Consider the following 15,928-nt stretch of genomic DNA (forward strand, 5'->3'; position numbering starts at 1 on the left):
TGTTCCTAAGGTTTGGGAAATCTATAAATAGATGGATTGAAGCCTTATTTCAGTGATTTTGATTTTTTGAAAACTATATTGTTCATATTCTTTCATTCTACATTATATACCGTGAGGTGTTAGAAACTAAGGACTCGGTTTGTAAAAGGTTTTGCGCGAGCACCTTGAAGCTTGGGAATAGTGGAACTTCTCAATTGCGATTGAGAAAGAAAGTGGACGTAGGACAAGGATTGTGCCGAACCACTCTAAATAGCGTTTGCATCTCTCCAAACTCATCGCTTCAATATTATTGTCTTTTACCTTTGAGCAAATAAATTGTGATCGAAAAGTAGCTTCGTAAGTACTTAAGGAGTAGCTTAAGCCCGATTGGTGAAAAGCTTGATCAATTTATTTGAGTTGGTGTCTATTGGAAAGTAAAAGCTCCTTATAAATGCTTAGCAATTGAGTTAAGCTCTTGGAAAAATACTAGTACAATAACACTTTTGTATATTGTCTTTAACTTTCGCAAAAAGATTCATTGTTGTTGCAATACTCAATTCACCCCCCCTCTTGAGTAATTGTGCATAGGTTCTACAGGTTAGTTAGAGTTAATTTTTTTAGCTTACTTAGAGTTATTTTTTTTAGCTTAGTTAGATTTACTATTTACATGTTAGAGAAAATTATTAGTTATAGTTTGCATGTTAGTTAGAGTTACAGATTTACTATTTAGATGTTAGTTAGACTTATTGTTAACTGTTTTTATGAGTGTTGTTCCCGACCTAGATGACAGACAGTCACAGACGAAGTGGACTATGAATCTCACTTGGTTCCACAACACGGTTTGTGGAGAGCTGGAGCAGGATGCCACAGAGGAGCGCCTGTTGAGGAACACGAGAGGGTACATCATGCAGTTGATAGGGGGTATCCTATTCCCAGATGCATCTGACTCTCAGGTGCACATAAGGTGGCTCCCCCTACTGGAGGACCTTGAGACGTGTGGCTGACTATCGTAGGGCTCGGCTGTACTGGCATGGCTGTACCGCCAGATGTGTCGGGCCATGGAGCATGATCAGCGCAATTTGGGTGGGTGCATTTTTTTTAGCTTAGTTAGATTTACTATTTACATGTTAGAGAAAATTATTAGTTATAGATTGCATGTTAGTTAGAGTTACAGATTTACTATTTAGATGTTAGTTAGACTTATTGTTAACTGTTTTTATGTTAGTTAGATTTTTTATGTTATTGTTTTTAAGTATAGTTGTTGTTTATTGTCTATAACATGTTAATTAGTATAATAAAGTAAATTGTTAGTTAGTTTAGTCAGAATAATTAGTTTAAGTTGTGAATCAAAAGATAATTAGTGGAATAATGAATAAGGTTAAGTTAGACTAGAAAGGAACTTAATTAGTAAAATTTAGGGTTCAGTTAGTTATTTATTAATTAATTAGTTAGTTGACAACGTCAGTTAGTCGGGCAGGATTAGAATTACTATGTTTATAAGCTGTTTTGGATTTAAATATTTTTTTAAATAATTTAGTTAACGTAAAAAGAACTTAGTTTAGTGTGTGTAATTTCATTTTACTAGATTATGTTTAGATGGAGTAGCAGTTATTGAGTTATGAGGGTGAGATGTACAGATTGGATCACGCTGAGCACATTGTTGGTAGACTTGATCGAGTGGTACACTTTTTTAACTATTTTTTATTTTATTGTAATTAAAAAGCAGTGAATTTGTTATTTTATGTGTTCACCGTCACCTTTTTTTTATTTTTTGTTTTTGTTTGGTAGACGCCTTGGATCTTGCGCACCAGGCGGAATTTGATGACATGGCCGCTGGAGCAGATTAGGCCATATCTCAGACGAGCCGGGTTTGAGTATGTGGCCTATATGGTCGAGTTCGAACACGATTGGCCGCTTGCCTCGGCTTTGATAGAGAGGTGGAGGCCTGAGTCTCACACGTTTTATCTACCGTGTAGGAAGATGACTATCACCCTCCAGGACGTGGCCTATCAGCTGGTACTTAGGATCGACGCTGATCCTGTGAGTGGATACATTGGTGGGTGGGAGCAGCACTATCAGAGACAGACCATTGAGGAGTTATGTGAGCAGATTTTGAGTGTTGTTCCCGGCCTAGATGACAGACAGTCACAAACGAAGTGGACTATGAATCTCACTTGGTTCCACAACACGGTTTGTGGAGAGCTGGAGTAGGACGCCACAGAGGAGCGCCTGTTGAGGTACACAAGAGGGTACATCATGCAGTTGATAGAGGTATCCTATTCCCAGATGCATCTGACTCTCAGGTGCATATCAGGTGGCTCCCCCTACTGGAGGACCTTGAGACGTGTGGCTGACTATTGTGGGGCTCGGCTGTACTGGCATGACTGTACCGCCAGATGTGTCAGGCCTTGGAGCATGGTCAGCGCAATTTGGGTGGGTGCGTCAGCCTGCTGCTATCCTGGGCTTATCACCATATTCCGCTGGTATTGTCCGAGGGCTTTGATACTCGTCGATTTTCTCTGATGGAGAGATATTATTATAATACTTATAATAACCCTTCATGTTATTATTTCTTAGTTAATTAAGTTGAGCGATAAAATAATATTATGGTTGGCATTGTAGGTGGGTTCAGTACCGGACGGACAATGCCAGAGGTGAGAGTAGGCTTAGGCATTATAGGCGTACCTTGAATGGGATTAGGATGCTGAATGTAAGTGATTAATATTTAAGTTTACATATTTAACTTTAATTTACTTTAATACCTATTTCATTTGAAATTTGAATGTCGTCATTTATATGCGTTTTGTGAACAGGTTGAGTGGACATCGTATGCTGACCCACAACTGGTTGGTCTAGTTCCACCGGCAATAGCTGAGGCAGAGGCCTTGGCGCCAGTTGTTTGTCCGCTGATTTGCTTTGCTATCGTCGAGTGGCATTAGGTGGATTGGGTAGTATGTCAGTTCGGTGGCCTGCAGCACATTTCGACTAGGCCACTATACATTGAAGACATGCACATGTTGGACGGTCGGTTTGGGGGCGGTGAGTGGTTCCCGCAGCTGCTTGGTGGTTGGCATAAGTTGTGGGATGCTCGGGTCCACCATCGACTGCCTATACACCATCATATAGAGCTGCGTCCATCCCTCCTATATATGAATTGGTACCTGCAGTGGGCGCACATAGAGTTAATCGGTCTAGGTGACCAGCACCTAGTGGCGGCTGGAGTTATGCCAAAGGACCTGCCCATCCACCATCCACTTGCTCCAGATCTGCATCAGCCGAAGGATGGTCACCTTCCGGAGATGAGGCCAGCTGCAGGAGGAGGTAGAGGTAGGGGGCGGGGGAGAGCCAAGGGGAGAGGTAGATGCGGTGCAGGGCGTGGGAGGCAGGGTGGTGACAAGACTCCCCACGATAGAGACCCCGTCAGCCCACCAGCTCACCAGGCCGAGGATGCAGGCTAGACGGTTGGGTTTGTTTCAGGACTCATACTCAGAGACTACTTGTCCTTGAGACCCCCTGTGTCACATCACTCAGAAGTAGGGACCAGTCAGCAGAGACAGAAGCCGAAGGCTAGTGTTCATTTTGATATTGGGGAAATAGCTTGACTTAACAAGAGCTATGATCGGCAAATTACGGAAACCGTTCATAACATTGTTAATACACTCAGAGATATTGGTCTTCATGTGACCAAATCAACGACCCTCATCAGCATACTGTGTCCACTGGGACCGTGGTATTTCTTTAATCCAGTTTGTGATTGCTACATTTTCTCCCCTTAGCCGGCCAAAATAATGAGCAAACTCACGCTGCGACTTTGAATACGCTGCATTAATCAGAACCTTCTTCAAGTCTTTGTTCTTAAAGTGAGTCATGAAGTTGGCTGCAATGTGTCTTGTACAAAACGCCTGGAAGGCGTGAGGTGGTTTCCATAAACTCCCTTTGGCGTTCAGCGCACCATCAATGGATTTATGTTTGTCTGAGATCACTAAGACCTCGGGTTATGGTGTGACATGCTCCCGCAGATACGACAGAAAGAATGACCATGCCTCCTTTGTCTCACCCTCAACAATGGCAACTATAATAGGCAAAATATTTGCGTTGCCGTCTTGAGCTATGGCCATCAGCAAGGTCCCACTGTATTTACCATATAAGTGAGTTCCATCAATGAAAATAAGTGGCTTGCAATGCTTGAAAGCCTTAATGCACGTTGGAAATGTCCAAAAGACCCGATGAAACATGACAGTGTCAGTGGAACCAGGACATGGTTGAGTCACTAGTGTACCCAAGTACCTAAAGAGACATATTTAGTTGGCTTATTGTACACGTCTGACTTTTTTAGTAGTGAATAACCGAATTTGAAATAAATCTTACTAGGCAAGTACATCTGCATAGCGAATAACCAACGAGAAAGCTCATTGTATGACTCCTCCTAATCGCCATATATTCTAGCAATGACTCTTTGTTTGCAAGCCAAACCTTTCTATAGGACGCCTTGTAACCAAAGTGATTCTTCACACCTCCTTGGAGAACCATTATGCTGATTGTTGGATCGGCTTTGACCATCGTGAAAATGTGTTGCGCAATCACCTTCGAATCCAACCTACCATGGTCTTGTCCCATCAAAGTTTGCATGCAAGTATGAAACCCAGTGTATCTTCTCACCTCCCACTTTTCTTGCTTTCGGCGATATGATATGAGTATGCACCAATTACAACCGAGTCTGAACTGGATACATTGTGCATTGTACCTTAACTGGTCACTCTTTACTATTTTGTACTCCGCAACCCTCTTAATGCTGTACTGCTTAACTGTCAACAGGACTTCTTCTTTGTTCTTAAATTGTTGTCCAACCTCAAACTCATCGCTTAGATCCTCATCAGGGCCTCCTTGGGTAAACGGCCGATCTGAATTCATTGCATCGAGATTCAACCTCGTGAAATGATCCGGCCGGTCATGTGGTCGAGAAATGGCAGGTTATGTCAGAGCAATCTGTATGTCAACATAGAAGTTCATCTCTTCTTCCTCATCACCATCATCAGGAATTTCAGGTGGTTCTTCCTTAGCATCGTCTCTGTCATCGGGGTTAACTTCATACTGATCCATCATCGGATCTCTTATAGCAGAACCATCATGACTTTTAACATCATCGTCCATTAAGTCGACATTACGAACTTCAATATTAGAGCCCTCCTAACTACCCTCAGGTGGCATATTTTGATCCACCATAGTTCTTCTGATAGTTCGTCTAACAGCTCCACTCGACGAACTATCATTGACAGTATCTGCAGATGATCCTCGGCCACCCACCTTAACGAGATACACAAATAATTTCAACAGATGAATATTTGTCCATCGATTGTGCCACGACCTTATAAGCCGTACGTTCTCGTTGTCGCGCAAACGGTACCTAATTCAAGACAATAGAAATATTTCTCACAACCGTGCTTTGATAAATGTAATAGTAACAGAGACAATACAATTGTAATATACCTTTTATAAAATAAACTGCCATCTACTTTCATCGGATATCTGTAGTAAAAATTTTCACCCTTTTTGCCTCTTGCTGCCCGATGAAATACAATATCAAATTCTTCAAAACTATTAAACTATTGACTTCCGGTGTTATATAGGTAATTATTGTTTGTCCCGATCTAAAAACGATAGAACCTTCTTCGTCCTACACAATTTCACCATCGTAATGAATGGATATCAATAGATTCCTTGACATCATAGAGAAAATATCAACAATGAGAGAAAGAAAATGAACAATGAAATTGTGGTTTTGTGATAAGCTCTTCAACATATATGATTTTATTTTGGAAACCTAACATATAGTTCGCCGAAGGGTGCAAAAAACTCTATAATTTATATAGAGTTCACCGGGGGTACGGCGAACTTGATCTTATTACAAAAAAAATTGTATTCTGGAAAATAAAGCTTAAATATCTTGTTTGGGAAATTATTTAATTTTTTTATTTTATTTAAGAAAAAAATCCTATTCTAAGGGAATAGAAACTGTTAAGATGAAGGATTAAAAAACGTGAGTGGCGTGGATTAAAACAATGAATAGTTTTCATTGAATTGAAATAAAAAGTCACACCTTCGAGAGTGTAGCTGTAAAAATAAGTCGTAAAACCACTTTCAAAAAAATCCTATAACGCTCTTTTGTCTTTATTGTTGAGTTTACATTTTTTCTGTTTACTGTGAGTAAAAAGGGAAATAAAACGGAGAAATCCTCCATAAGTGATGATAGCGACGCATATGCATGAGTTGACGATGATATTAAGATTCGTGGTTCTTTGTTCATTGAAAAGAAAGTATCATGTCAATAGATTGTTCGAAAATAGTGAGGAGTAGTTCTGATATTTAAGTAGAGTTGATGATATGCATTAAGGCTAAATGCATTTTTCACAAAAAAGATGATTGTGAGTTCTTTTATATTTATAGTTGGATCTTATAGGAGTTGCAAATAAGATTATTTTTTATTAATTTTGAGTATTTAGTATTAAAACAATTAAACTGTGTAGTCTCGCAACTTCATCTGAACGGATGGATTTTTCTAAAATGTTTTGAAATATTGATGGAGGTTTTAGAAGTAAAACATTTTTTGAAAGTATTTTTCTCACTATTTTAGGCAAAAGGGATATGAAAAGGGATTTGGATCAATTTAAATGCTGTCCTAGATGGAGTATTTTAAGGTGTACAACTCTTCTTATAAAGATTTTAAAAAAATATTTTTAAAAGTGAAATATGTATATGAGGATTTTTCGTTTTATATTAATGAAAACCTTGGCGAGAAATTTCTATTATACTGGTGTTGTGAACCTCAACAAGTTCTTGGGCCTGAGGTAATTAGCTTCAATGATGAATGTGTGTTAGAATACTTGGTAGAAGCTATCGAAAAGAATAAATATATGTCAGTTTCAAAATTACTTCCACGGGAAGAGATTAAAAGCAGGGAAGAAATTTTCTAGTGTAACTGCGGCTAGATTAACAGCACATTTAAGGAGAAGACAAGCTGAAAAAGAAGGATCTTCTGACCCAGAAAAAGGAGATGGTGAAGCTAAAGTGAATCAACCAATTCCTAAGAAAAAATTCATAATCTTTAAGAAGAGAAAAATAGATCAAGATATGGAAGATTTAAATGTGAATGAAGGTGTGATAACCAAAGAAAAAGAGATTCCTTTAGATGAACTATCATCCTTAATGGGTAATTGGTGAGCACTAGATACGGGTTTAGAATTTCACAAATTAAAACACAGCATCCGTCGTAGATATAGTCCTAAATCGACAACCAACGCTATCAAAGTTTTTTCTCCACTTTTTCAAACCATCCTTGCCTTCTAAACCTTAAATCACTCAAACAAACATATCAAAGTATCGAATAGAATAAAAGTGAAATAAATTCAACAATTTAAAGCATAAAAAACATGTTTTTAACAATTAAATACAATTAGGAGAAAATTCACAAAAATATGCAATTTCAAGAAATAAGTGCAAGATAAGTTGATAAGTTCCACCATTGTCAACCTAAAAATTATTGTAAAATATAGATTAATCAATTTCCACACACTTAAATAATAACATGTCCTCCTGCTAAGCATTGAGAAAGATAAGATCAAGGGATATCAACACTTAATAGATGTAAGCTATCTATATACATTTAACTATTCTAGCTAATTCTACCTACTTTTATCTACTTGGTAAAAAATAAGTCAATTTTCAAGAATATATATGAGCATTTAGGTTAAAAATAATATATCAATCAATTCAATTCCATCAATTAACCGAGTTCTAGAAAATTTTACAAACTTGCCAGATAAGATCCGATGAGAAAAGCGAATATAGAATTGAGCAGTCGAATCGTGTATTTACTCTCTAACCGCTCTAGTGTATATGGTTGATCATTCAATTATCTTCTAACCTTGCTTTCTAAGACTTGTTTTTCTTCTAACAATCAACAAATATTCAATGTATACATACAAATCTCATGAGGACTTTAAAAGGTTGTAATGGGATTAGAGTAAATGTGAGGATGTATATGGTCAATTAGACTATAAATTTGAATCATTGATTAGCTTAAACCTCCACCTAACCTACAACAACCTACTTGATCCTATTAGCTTAAACCTTCACCTAACCTACAACAACCTACTTGATCCTACTTCATGAATCTAGCTACCTATGCACATACACACTCTCTTCAATTTACATCACATATGCCCTTGCTTTTAGGACTACCATATGGAACAATAATTATTACCTTCAAATTATTTTTTTTTCTATGAGTAAATGCATATGCTTTTAACAATGTAATGCATGTATGTGTTGCTCAATTTTCAAAATTTTTGTTTCAAGAAATACACCCTTTTTCTCTACCAATATTTTCTTTTTCCCCACACTTACATTATGCAACATCCAATAGTCTAAGCTAATAAAAAATCAAATTGGGACATTTATGATTTTCCGCTTAGGGTTAGAGTTATGCTAAAATTCAAAACAAAGGAGAATCTATTAGGCTCAAAATTAGGTAACAATGATAGATTAATAGGGTGAGGCTATTTAGGCAAGTGAGTTAATATGAAATAATACCTCAATCATATAAATGCATCCATACATGAAATAATGGAGATCAAGAATCAAACAAGTCAAAGATCACAATTATATAGAGAATAACACGCAAAAGAATGAAATAGTGGTTAAAATAATGTAACCATACATCAAAGCTAAAATCTCACTTGATTGTGTGTTCTAGCTCTAATCTACGCTCCACATCTATTATTCAAGAAAGTTCAAAAGAAAAGCTTTAACTCAAATCAATGAGATTTCCTAAAAAAAAAATTTTTTTTAAAAACTTATTATTCTAACCAATTAGCTTAAATCTTATTATTCTTGGAAACTCAAATCTATGCTCTAATCTTTTTTTTTCAAATGAGTGGTTGGATGAAAATTAAAATTCTAAACTTCTTTCTTATTTCACTATTCTCAGTTTAACGCATGCACATAGGAAAAAACCTAGATCCTCTAGTCCACATTCACTCAACCATAACTAAAATTAAAAAGAAACATATATACAAACCATAACAAAAAAAGTGTGTTAAAGAAAACTAGAATAAAGTTTCAGCTTATATACAAACTAACAAGAAAAAGAGTTCAAATATCAAAATAACTAAAGTAGAATTCAAGGAACATAACAAAATAAGGTAGAAAGTGTTCAGAGGAAGAATTTTACAACCATGCCGATCCGATCTAATCCCCCCATACTTGAAGTTTGCACGGTCCATCGTGTGCTTTGACCAACAAGGTGAGAAAGAAGTTCTACAACTCTCTGCCTCCAGCTGGTGGATGCTCAGGCTCATGTGGCTAGGGTACCTCCAAATTCACTGCCTGGTTGTCATCTCCGCTTGCTTTTGACTGTGACTCTGGTGTATCAAACTCTTCAAGCAATGGATCCCACTCCTTGACCTGCCTCTTCATGTTTTCATAGCGCCGCTTTTGGCGATACTCCATGTGGTCCATTGTCTTGAAAAGTTTGAGGACTATGTGATGGATCAACTGTGATGGTGGTAGAGGTGGTGGTTACTAGTAATCTGGTGCTGATGATGGGGCCTGCTTCTGAAGAAGATGCCTGGCTCTTCCCTTTTTACCTGGTCATGGCTTGAGACTTATACCACACCCCATGAGGAATGACTTCCTTGCTCTGAATGATGGTGGGCATCTCATCATCTTTCGCCCATTCCACACCAGCCTTGAGAGCCAGCTGTGTAATCAAAGTAGGGAATGCCAAATTACCCACGACATGCACTCTTCTTCCCATCAATATTCAAATGTGCTTTGGAAGGTATAAAGGTTTCCCTTCCAAGACACACCATATCATCACGCCATGTCAACGGTAACCTTGGTCTCATCAGTGCTCGGCATCACATAATTTGAAAGGATTTCATGTTAAAGCTAAGCCTCAATGGTTAGAGCCTTGATCGGGATTCCATCAGGGCCAGGCTTCTACTGTCTCATAATTCAAGCGCTCTCAGGTTGTGCTATACACTCCAAAACCTTGTCCTATTCAAAGGTAAGCATCTTTCAAGCTTCCTTTGCCTTTTCATAGGCATCTTTTTCGTTAGGCTTTGGTCGCATTTGAAAAATCTCCCGGAGGGCTGCCTCAGTCATCGGGATTTGCTTCCCGCAAAGATAAACCAAATCGAAAGCTGCAATGTAGTAGTTGGAATAGAACTCGTGGATTCACAATAAGTTTATCTCCACTAAGTCCCTATCAAGGAACTCCCATCCCCTCTTATTAATACGATTTTCAGTAAATTTTTTAAGTTCGTTAGGGATGCGGAGTTTTCGCTCAACATGGAGGCTCCGCTTCCAAAAATTTGACATCTTAAGCTTAGAGCATCGGTTGGAAAATTTGGAAAGGTCGTCGGTAGGAGTCCTCTGATCAACTTCATCTCGCTTGGTGGCTCCATTAAGGTGAGGTTGCGGAAAAATGACACTTATTGCTTGCTCTTGTCAATTTGACGTCAAATCCTAGCTTTGACCTTTCTTTTCCCATTTTTCCTTTGATCACTTATCCTGAAAAAGAATAGAGGGAGAATATATCAACTATAGGAATGAAGGAAACAAGGCAAGATTATAAACAAATAACATGGAGTACACACAAGTGTCATTCGTAATCAAATGCCAACAAGAATCATTAATTCCAATTATATGGTAGCTACAACATGTAATTTGAAATCTAAGATGTGCATAGAGGCATATCCAAAAGTAATTGAATCAACCAAGAACAATGTTCAAATAAGGTGTGGATAGCATGTTCAAACACCAATGCTTTCACGACTAATAGCACAAAGATTGATGTAAAAAAATTTGAAGTTTCACACATAGTGTAACCCAAAACCAATTGTAACACACGAAGTGAACCACATGGGGTCACATAGGATCAATTTCATTAATCTTGCACCATTAGGTAAAAGATCTTAATCAATCAACAAAATATCGACAATTTTGATCAATTAGAAATATTATACTCAATCATCAATGTACAATAGTTCTAATAAAAGAGAAACAAGCATTAATTTCAAGGGATTGATCAAAATTTGAATCAAAAGCTCTTGAGGTAATTTGACAACCACTTGGCCTATGTAATTGTCAAAAGTGCAAACGAAATAAAACCAAGTAACAATCTATAACCCCATTCAAAGAATGCTATTTAGCCAAAATTCCAGTAACTTTACACAAAACAGGCATCCATTGACCTAAATACGAATTCATCAAGATTGACATAGATTCGGTAGCATGGTATAAATTCAGTAGAATAAGTATTCAAACAATAACTAATCAAACATAAAACCATATTCAATCAAGTTTAACCACAATATCCACCAAGTAACAAAGATTCATAAACACTTCAACAGTATTAAACCTAACAATCCTAGTTCTAACCTATCTCAACAATCTAATATCAACTAAAATAACAATTAAAGCTAACTAAACTAACTAACTAGAAACAAACATAAGGTATTAAAACTAACCAAAATAGATGTTAAAAGCAAAATGGTAACTATAACACCCTATCACACAGAGCTTTACGCTTAATTTTGAAAATCAGAGGTGGTGGAGTATTACGACTTCTAAAAGTAAACTACGTACACACACACAAAGACGCGCACGCACACGCGCACGCGCGCGCGCGCGCACACACACACACACATGTACAAAGAACAATTTAACTAGGATCCTTGAAGAAAAGTTAAACAAAAAAAAACTCGAGATTCACATCACACTCAAAACGGTTAAGCGTAGAAGTGATAGATAACAGCGGACATAAAGGATAATATACATACTCTTTATTCACTTTACAATCATTCTAACACCTAAATTCATCAATTCATTCAAACCATTTTTCACATATAATTCTACCAATTTCACTAATCATTATCAACATCACATTTATACATATATAATCAACCAAATCCAACAATTCAGAGCATTCAAGCCTATCTTGTGGCAACTAGCTTAAGTTTTCACACAATATTATATATTAGCTATAGGAAGCCAAAACCATACATTGGCCGATTTTCTCTCAAGCTCAAAGATACTACGAAGACCTTTTCTTCTCAAGCTCCCAAGCTTCCAACCCAACTCAATCAAGTTTCCAGCCACCAAAAAGTTATTCCATGTTGTCCACTTTACCGGTTTGACTTCAATTCACATGGATTCAATCTAATTCCATACAATTTCATACATAATCACAATTTCAATACCTAAACTTCACAAAATCGAAGAATTCATAGGAGATAAGAGTTTCTCACCTTTATCCACTTAGTAATTAGATAAAACCCAGCTATGCGTCGCACTAGAGTACCTCTAAATCATCAAACGTGCAAAATTCTCAATACCCATGAACCAAATTCACAAAAATTAAAGAGAGGTAAGGGTTGGGTGAAAGATTTTAAATTTCATACCACTGTGTTCAAATGGATTTAAAGAGATCGGCAAGGCGGTCGGGGTAGTCGCAAATGGTGCGGCAATTGGAGCTTCGGATTGAAAGTTAGGAGGAATTGAAGCTTGAGGTGATAAGGGTTTAAGGTTCTTGCTTCTCCCCTCTTCAACCCAGTATGAATGGCAATAATGAAGGAAAGGAGTGGCTGAGTTTGGTTTATATATGTTGGGTCTTAGGCCCAATATGGGTCCGGTTCAATCGATTTGATTTGTTGGTCCAACTTTGGGCCAAAATATTTAAAATTAGTGTTTTAATTCATATTTTAAATATTTTTATTTCTTCAAATTATAAAATTTAATTTTTTAATCCCCTTGACTTATAATTAATTTATTAGTTAATTATTTATTAATTTACTAAATTTTACAGTAACTTGCATGCAGAACTAAAAAATAGAGAATGGGTGAGAGGAGTGCTACGATGCTGTGATGTCATCGATGCTAGAGATGGTAGACGGTTGGTCACTAATGGTGGCAGAGCTCACTGGAAATGAGAAAAATAGGGGCTATCCTATTTTGAAAATGCGAATTGAGAAGAGATAAAGTAGGTGGTTCTTGATAAACCCCAATTTGACGGTTTATTTTGTATTGAATTTAGAGTATTTTGATAACCTTTTGTCACATTTAGCCTATGAATTGGTATAGTTTTGAAATCTCTCCCGTATTTGTGCTTAAGTGTAAAAACATGCTTTTCAAGCCTTATTTTGATATTTTAATCCATCCTTGATTCCATAAGATGCCTTGATGTGTTTGCTAGTAATCTCAGGATTGGAATAAGCTAGGCATGGATCAAAGGAAGCAAGGAAGAAAGCATACAAGTGGAGAGAAGCACAAAAAGCCAAAGAATTGGTCTCGGCCATGCACGCGCACGCGCGCACATTGCGAAACAGGCCAAGGACGCGCACGCGTACCGTGCGCGCACGCGTCGATGACGGCACATGACCTCATTAATGCAACACGTGCCTGGCGTTTTGAGAGGGTTTCTGAACCCATTTTTGGCGCCAGTTGCTAAGGGAAAGGAATAAAAGGATGAAAGATTAAGGGGAAGGCATGAATTAATGATACACACTCATTAGGATTAGTTTAGAGTTACTTTCTAGAGAGAGAAGCTCTCACTTCTCTCTAGAATTAGGATTAGGTTTAGTTCAATAATCTTATATCTAGATTTTAATCTTTGCTTTCATCTTCTTCTACTTCTATCTTCTCAATCCCTTCTAGTTACATTCATTCTTCTTCCATTCTTTAGTTGTAATTTCTTTTATGTTGTTCTTATACTTTGTTGTAGATCCACTTTTGTTTCTTCCTTTCTCTTTCAATTCAATTCAAGGTAAATCATAATAATTGTGTTCCCTTCGATTTGTGTTGTTAATTCCTTCCAATAATTGTTGTTAGATTTTGTTCTTGTTGTTGATTTACTATGCTTTCCTTTTATGCCTTCCAAGTGTTTGATGAAATGCTTGATTGGATTTTAGTATAGGTTGTGTTCCTCTTGGCCTAGGTAGAGTAATTAGTGACTCTTGAGTTATCTAATTCCTTTGTTGATTGACAATTAGAAGTTGCTAATTGATTTGAATGCCTCTAAAGCTAGTCTTTCCTTTAGGAGTTGATTAGGACTTGAGGAATCGAATTGATTCATCCACTTGACTTTCCTCCATGGTTAGAGGTTAACTAAGTGGGAGCAATATACAATTCTCATCACAATTGAGAAGGATAACTAGGATAGGATTTCTAGTTCTCATATCTTGTCGAGAGCTTTTATAGTTGTTAGTTTATTTTCATTGCCATTTACTTTTCATGCTTCTTATCAAAACCCCAAAATAACTCAAACCAATAACAAGACACTTTATTGTAAATCCTAGGGAGAACGACCCGAGGTTTGAATACTTCGGTTTATAAATTTTAGGGGTTTGTACTAGTGACAAACAACTTTTTGTATGAAAGGATTATTGTTTGGTTTAGAAACTATGCTTTACAACGAGATTTCATTAGTGAAATTCTAAACCGTCAAAAATCCAATCATCAGTTCTCTAGGTGGATTAGAGAGAGGAGAGAGGAAAGCAAAGATAGCCGCGACGGCTGTGGCGACCGTTAGTGAGCAGGGGTTGAGCAAAGAGAAGGGGGTGACGCGGTGGTTGAGAAGAAGGTGAAGATAAAGGGATAAGGGAAATGGAAAGAGAAAGAAGAAGGAGAAAAAATAAAAGAAGAGAGAGGTGCGGCAGCAATGGTGGACGCTGGTGGCAAAAGAGAAAGGAGAGAATGGGAGGAAGGAGAAGAAGAAGAGAGGAAGAGAGATAGTGGCCATGCGAATTAGGGTTCGCACTCTAGTAAACACGAAAAGAGGGGTGAGCTAGAAGAAATTAGAAATTATGCGTACGCATCATAAATGTATAGACGAGAAAGTTGCCACTGTTCGCATGTATGCAATTGTGAAATTGAGAGTGGTGTGTTGTATGTACGCATCATTACCTCAATTTGATGTTGAGAAAATTTAGATATTTGTCTAAATAATCTGTTACAATTAGTTGATTTAATCTGTCATTGCATTGTTTCTTCTCTTATTCTCATTAATTAAGTATTACTTTCTTCTTTTGTGTGTTTAGGATCTTCTATCTTATCTTCTAGATAATACAACCAAAATTGATATGTCTAATATTTGTAAGGATTCTGTGTGTTTTAAAGTGAACGAAATCTTGATTTAGATTTTCAGAATGCCTTGGATAAAACTATGGGTCCTTCCTCAAAGATGATCAAAATTAAATACTGTTAGGATGGATCTTTATCCATCAGAAATTAGCTATTGGAGTAGGTCTACAAAGCTTAAATTTCAAATTAGTTCTTATCTTTGTTATGTTGATTTATATTTTAAGTTTTTCCTATTTTTTGAGATGTGTGCAAATGTTGGGAGAGCCACACTTATGCCTTGAATATTTTGGGTTAATGTTTAGTTTATGGTTTATCTACATGTATTTTGTGGTACTGGTCATTGCTGTAATACCCTAATATTTTCAGACTAGCCCTAAACCTTATTTGAATTATATTGGTTGTTGATACTTAAATTTTATGAAATTTTAAAGTAAAAATCTTTAAATAAAATATTCTATAAAAAAATAGTAGATAACTAGTTTTTATTTTTGAAAGTCATTTGAAAATAGTGAGAAGCTTGATCACAAGAATCGTTACTAGTTGGGAGAAGTATAAGTGGACCTAGTGATACTAAGACAAAAATTGGGCGTACTAAATTATAAAGGCAAAAACAATGAAAAATTTTACCCATATCAAATAATCTTATAATAAATAAAGACAAACATTATAACCACAATTATAGTCACTCAATAAAGATTAAATAAGACACACAGGGAATTCTAATTCTCTCACTTTGTATAACTTTGGTTAAAACAATCGTCTATCCTCCATCCTTAATATGAATTTGGGTAGGTGCTTAATGTTCTAT

General features: G+C 36.8%; 1 protein-coding gene across 1 annotated transcript; it reads right to left on the reverse strand.

The window, feature by feature from the left end:
• Positions 1-3,974: 3,974 nt before the first annotated feature.
• LOC107471290 (uncharacterized) lies at positions 3,975-4,890 on the reverse strand. Its single transcript, XM_016090738.1, has 2 exons — positions 4,359-4,890; positions 3,975-4,249 (listed from the first exon to the last, which is right to left on the reverse strand). Exons 1-2 carry the CDS (start codon positions 4,888-4,890, stop codon positions 3,975-3,977), a joined length of 807 nt encoding a protein of 268 aa, XP_015946224.1.
• Positions 4,891-15,928: the final 11,038 nt, after the last annotated feature.

This window comes from Arachis duranensis, chromosome 1 (assembly GCF_000817695.3).
Source record: "Arachis duranensis cultivar V14167 chromosome 1, aradu.V14167.gnm2.J7QH, whole genome shotgun sequence".
Taxonomy (NCBI): Eukaryota; Viridiplantae; Streptophyta; class Magnoliopsida; order Fabales; family Fabaceae; genus Arachis; species Arachis duranensis.